The following is a 6,000-nucleotide window of genomic DNA, read 5'->3' as shown; positions in this document are numbered from 1 at the left end:
GGCAATCTGTGCCTTAAGGCAACCAGTATAGATCTCATTACCTCAGGCTGAGATAACTGGCTGCACTCAGATTTTGGGTGTCTTCTGCCTGTGCTGCAGTGGAAGCTGAGACATTGGTTGACCAGATGCTGCATCACAGATGGGTTAGCAAGTGCTGTCTTGGAGTCGGTCATCACTTCCATGTTGGAAAGAATTGACTCCGAGCTCTGTGTGAAGTCCTGTGGCGAGTTGGAGACATACAGCTCCATGATCCTTGACAGTCTCAAGAAGCTGTCTGGAAGACCAGCCAATGCAGCAAGCATCTTGTCCTGCATGCCCAATGTTCTCCTCTATGCCACCCTATTGAAGTCTTCATCTGAGTCCTCTGCAGCACAGCTCATCTGTGACCTCACTCTCTGGGGAGCTGGCACATAAACTATCCTTTATCCCTAAAGCTCACACATGTCTGGTGACTCACCACACGCTGATCATATCTCTATACTACTCTCTATTTGAGCTGCAGACTTCAACAGCGTGGCATAGAAGAGACTGTCAGATCAAGTGACATTGCTTCGGCATCAGACGTCAGCTGTGATCTTTCATCAGGAAGCTGCACTGCTGGCCAGTTGATAGTTCTTGGGTACCTGAAAACATAAATGCAGAAGGGAAGGGATGGAGTGAGGAAGGAAAATGGGGAGGAAAGCAAGAGGTCCATGGTCTCACCACCCCCTGCTTGCATGTCATATCAGACAGCAGTATGAGAGTGGGCAGAGAAAAGCGATAAGGCAAGGACAGACCATCATCCTGAATGTTCATGGTGATCAGGTACAATGGCCTGAGTCCCCATGATGCAGAGCATCATCTTTTCCAGAGGGCTCAAGTGATGCCTGTCCCCCATTGGTTGTGCGCCAGTTCTGCAGCTATGACCAGCTGGTCTTGCAAGAGAGAAGAAAGATTGTCATTGAGTGTGTTACACCCTGTTTGAGTGATGTGCCTACCATAGTTGAATAGCTGGGAGCTATATAGAAACATTGAGAGATGGGTTTGAGGTTGACAGCATTGGCAGGTGTATGAGGATGAGATCGAGTATCCAATTTCTGATCGCTACAGACTGCTGATAGGTGAGTAATGGGGGTGTGTTGTATGGAGCAGCTTGAGATGTTGGTGGAGCAGTGGGCAGAAGACGTCATCTGAAGATGCATTCACTGACCTTGACTACCTGTGTGAGGTCATTGTACTTCTTCTGGCACTGCAATCAGGTTCTCGGGCCACAGTCCTGGAATTGACCTCCCTGGCCAACTTGCATCAATTCCTTTCTCAGGGGTGTGCCTTGAGGGCCTCCTGGGCCCCAGCAGAAACAGGCCATCTCTCCTTCATTCCACTTCTTACATTAATACCTCCAGTGTCACATCAGAAAATCTGGGACCCCTCTCTGTTGATTCAATTTTCTGTGCTTTTGCTTCTATCCAAGTCTTCCACAGACAGTCTGCAGTCCGCTGTCCAATGAGTGCAACTTCCCTTTAAGAGGTACAGGCTAATTGACTGCTATTCACACATGTGCTGGAGCCCCCTTTAAGCATGCAGTCTGTCAACAGCACGTTCCATGCTGGACTGCCTGCTGAAATCATTTAGACAAGGAGAAACACAAAGTTTGTGTGCTGCCTGCCTCAATGTGACGGGGAGCCATGTGATTGTGTGTTGCTATCCCCGCACACAAAAATGAACTGTGATGAACTTTTCTCCCTAAGTGACTAATTTCTTAGAAACTCATGATATTGGGACATTAATTTCCAGAAGGTACACGCACAGAAATCAACTCATTGCCAGGAACATTTAAACATTACAAAGCTGTATTTTTGAAATGGCATTAAAAACATGTTCCATTTTTATGTTCTTCCAGAATATTTTTACTGATGAAATCTCAGAACCTGGTTTCTTTTTTCTGATGGGCTGATGTTAATGGCGAGCTGTAGCCTGATGATTTCAACCTTCGTGTTTTTTCAGCAGCCAACAGTACTTTAACCAATGCATCCAGATCACTGCACAGCTATATTTTTGCTCTAATGCTATGAACATTATTTTAACAAAGTTCATGTAACGACTCTGCATTTGGCTTGATGCTTAGCAAGTCAGCATCTGTAGCTTCGCGTTTGATCGGACCTCTGCAAGTGTGTATTCTTGGAGAATATTTCCATTCTCAAAAACAGTAACCAGGAGGTCCTAAAGACAAGTAAAATAATTATGTCAGTTATTTATTGGGCTACATTAACATTTTCTCTACAATTTAAAACTTATGCCCTAACTCTAGGGAAATTCTAGCAATTTCAACTTGTATTATAATCTTGGAATCATTCCATGACTTTGTCATTAAAGAGTGTTCAGCTCCCAATGTGTAGTTTAGGTGTTATTCAAACATAAATAACACATCTGCATTACAGAAATGCTTAAGAGTGAACCTTTTCAAGCAAGTATCAAATGTGCCAAATTCAGGAAGTGGACACTTCAATCGCCAAGCAACCCTAATGCTACAACAAGCTGTTCAGTTGACATTTACAACTGAGTATGCTGAGAAAGCAAAACAGATTAAAGGGATGAACGTATTTCTCCTACAAGAGACTGAGGTCATCAGAGTTCAGTTAGCCTGGTGTCAGGCGCAATGCTTATCTTGAATACTGTGTCATGAGAACTCTGTATACTATAGCTTTTTACTAGCTTACCAGTGTGTTGTTTCATTATACTGCCTTCTACAACAAAATACATTGGTTTTCTTTTGGTGGCTTTGCACTACCTTTTAAAACTTAGGACAGAAGTCTCCCATGGGTGTGTCCAAAGTTGTACAGAGCACCTCAAACAGAAAAGTTTGAAAGTCACTCCTATATAAAGCTGAACTTTGTATATATTGTGCTGTACTTGACCCTGAAAGCTGACTCTTTTTGTTTTCATGAATGCTTGATCAGATTTGAGCTATCCTGGCGGATAATCAGATTCATCTAGAAAATGCTGCCAAATTTCACAGTCAAAGAGTTGCAGCTGTTAACCTCGGTTATAGGCACATAAACCTTTCTCTTTCTTTTCACTCTGCTTATCCCTCCCCTTCCCCTTGAGTATAGTCACCTTTTCAAAAGAAAGGACACAAGAATGAAAGTCGTTAGTCGCCCATACCTCCTCCGGATTCCCCTTCCCTTCTTGTATTGTTTCAATGATTCCATCCGGGTTTCTCCTCAGAGTTAGCTGGCCCCTCTTTGAACCTTTGATAGGATCGGTTACTGGCTGTTTATAGACATCCAGCTAATGATAACACACACAATTCGTTAAATGCTGAACCAAGGGCAGGTGTTGCTGATTGTCACTTTTGTAAAGCACACACGATTAGTGAATAAGCAAAACATATAAAATCGCCACCCTTCATTGTTCTTTAAAAACAGAGTTGTTCACAAACAGCAAATATGGCTCATAAAAATAACACTTGCTAATTGATTAATTACATGTGCAGACATGGTAATTAATGGTGATCTTCTGACCTATGACATTTATCATTGACAGAATTTGGGTGAGTGGGAAAAGGAAAATTGGGCTGCTGGTGCTTCTGCCCAGCTCCTGGTGAACTGGTACTCAATGGCAGTTGCACTCTGGACGTACCCCTTGTGAATTTCACGTGTTTCAATTTTGAGCACGAGCCTAAAACAGCACTCATCAAACATTCTAAGGAAGCTAGTGTTTGTCCCTGCTGATTAGATAGACCTTCCTGCCCCCAGTACTTTGACTCATGAAAGACAGATGTTAAAAGGGGAAGTGCAAATTCCCATTTTAAATAATCTACAAACATGCCAAACCAAACAACGGTATTCTCTAATGAAAACATGTGCATGTCAACTACTAACTCGAAATGTAAGCAGCGTTGTGATTTTACACAATAAATGATAGGATACTGAAAAACGTAAAGGAATAGAGGGACCTTGGAGTGCATGTTGAGAGATCCCGGAAGGTGGGTGATAGGTAGATAAGGTGGTCAAGAAGGCATAGGAGGTACTTGCCCTTATTAGCCAAGATATAGGATAAAAAAGCAGGAACATTAAGCTGGAACTGTACTGGTTAGGCCACAGCCAGAGTATGACATGCAGTTCTGGCCACCACACTCTCAGAAAAATGTGACTGCACTAGAGAGGGTACAGAGGAGATTCATGTTTCCTGGACTGGAGAATTCTAGTTCTGAGGAAAGACTGGATAAGGCAGAGTTGTTTTCTTTGGAACAGAGGAGGCATAGGGGTTACCTATTTGAAGTGTATAAAATTATGAGGGGTCTAGATAGAATGGATAGGCCCTATTCATCCTGGTTGAGAGAGGGCATAGATTTAGGGTTAGAGGTAGGAGGTTTAGAGGGGATTCAAAGGGAATGTTTTTCACCCAGGAGATGGTGGTGAACTGGAACTCACTACCTGAATAGGATGGTGGAGGCAGAAACCCTCATAACATTAAAAAAATACTTGGATATGCACTTGAAGTAACCTACAAGGCTACGGACCAAGAGCTGAAAAGTTGGATTAGGCTGGATGGATACTTGTTGGCTGGAGCACACACACGGTGGGTCAGATAGTCTCTCTCTGTCCTGTGAATCTCTATGAGTCTATAATTCTAAGTCTATTCATATAGAAAGCTTTGAAATTATTCAAGACAATAAAAATGTCTTTATGACAAAAACAAAAATACCTGGAAAAACTCAGCATCTGCGGAGAGCAATACAGTTGATGTTTCGAGTCTGTATGACCCTTCATCAGAACTAAGGAAATAGAGAAATGGGGTGAAATATAAGCTGGTAGAAGGGGGTGGACAGGTAGAGCTCGATAGGGGGCCAGTGATAGGTGGAGGCAAAGAAGAGATTGCCAAAGATGTCATAGACAAAAGGATAAAGGGGTGTTGACGGTGGTGATATTATCTAAGGATTGTGCTAATGGGGACATTAAGGGTAGCAAGCAGGACAAGCTAGTGGCAGATGGCCCTAGTGGGGGTGGGGTTGGGGGGAAGGGATCGAAATAGGCTAAAAGGTGGAGATAAAACAATAGATCGAAATAAATTTCAAAATAGGTGGGAAAAGAAAAATATATTTGTAAAAAAAATTATAAATTATATATCTCCACCTTTTAGCCTATTTCGATACCTTCCCCCTCCCCCACCCCCACTAGGGCCATCTGTCACTAGCTTGTCCTGCTTGTTATCCTTAATGTCCCCATTAGCACATTCCTTAGATAATATATCACCACCGTCAACACCTCTTTGTCCTTTTGTCTATGACATCTTTGGCAATCTCTTTTTTACCTCCACCTATCACTGGCCCCCTATCGAGCTCTACCTGTCCCACCCCCTCTACCAGCTTATCTTTCACTCCATTTCTCTATTTCCTTAGTTCTGATGAAGGGTCATACGGACTCGAAACGTCAAATGTGTTCCTCTCCGCAGATGCTGTCAGACCTGCTGAGTTTTTCCAGGTATTTTTGTTTTTGTTCTAGATTTCCAGCATCCGCAGTTTTTTACTTTTGTCTTTATGACAAGTATATGCAAATATAAATGTAAACCAAAAGGTGCAATTTTTGAATCATCTTCAAACCATAAATCAAACATGCTTTTTCAGTCCTTCAACAACATTTTAAAACATCCACTTTGTGATGACTGTGTAATTAAAGGGCAAAGTGGAACACCAGAGTCCACCATGGTTCCAATGCCATTTATGAAAGACTGTTGAAATGGGAACAAGACCTGCTGGAAGGGAGCCTTGCCTATTGGAAATGCACAACTAAAATACATCCACACATTGTCCATGACTTTCTGACCATAAAATTGAATGATCGGACAATCACAGGCAGTGCGTACCTAATTTCCAGTCTGCACTGCATAATCCTGTAAAATTATGGTAAAAACCCCAATATATTTTAAATATACTGGTGAACTGGAAAACATGCCCATGCATCAAAAGTAATCAAAACTTGGTGAAATGTATGATAGTTATTAAGGTGACAGATGTATATT

The 6,000-nt window shown here is 42.3% G+C and overlaps 1 protein-coding gene across 2 annotated transcripts in view; it reads right to left on the bottom strand.

Moving 5' to 3' along the window:
- Positions 1–1,808: 1,808 nt before the first annotated feature.
- Positions 1,809–6,000, bottom strand: part of nampt2 (nicotinamide phosphoribosyltransferase 2) — a 63,706-nt gene continuing 59,514 nt past the window's right edge. For both annotated transcript variants that reach the window (XM_078543644.1, XM_078543645.1), the window contains exons 10-11: positions 3,142–3,267; positions 1,809–2,199 (exon numbers count right to left, since the gene is read on the bottom strand). In XM_078543644.1, the coding sequence (XP_078399770.1) occupies positions 2,101–2,199; positions 3,142–3,267 (225 nt within the window). In that variant the 3' untranslated portion in view covers positions 1,809–2,100. The remainder of the gene's footprint in view (positions 2,200–3,141; positions 3,268–6,000) is intronic.

The sequence above is a fragment of the Cetorhinus maximus genome, chromosome 6 (genome assembly GCF_964194155.1).
Source record: "Cetorhinus maximus chromosome 6, sCetMax3.hap1.1, whole genome shotgun sequence".
Classification (NCBI taxonomy): domain Eukaryota; kingdom Metazoa; phylum Chordata; class Chondrichthyes; order Lamniformes; family Cetorhinidae; genus Cetorhinus; species Cetorhinus maximus.
Note: the sequence above shows the minus strand (reverse complement) of the source record. Positions and strands in the feature narration are given on the sequence as shown.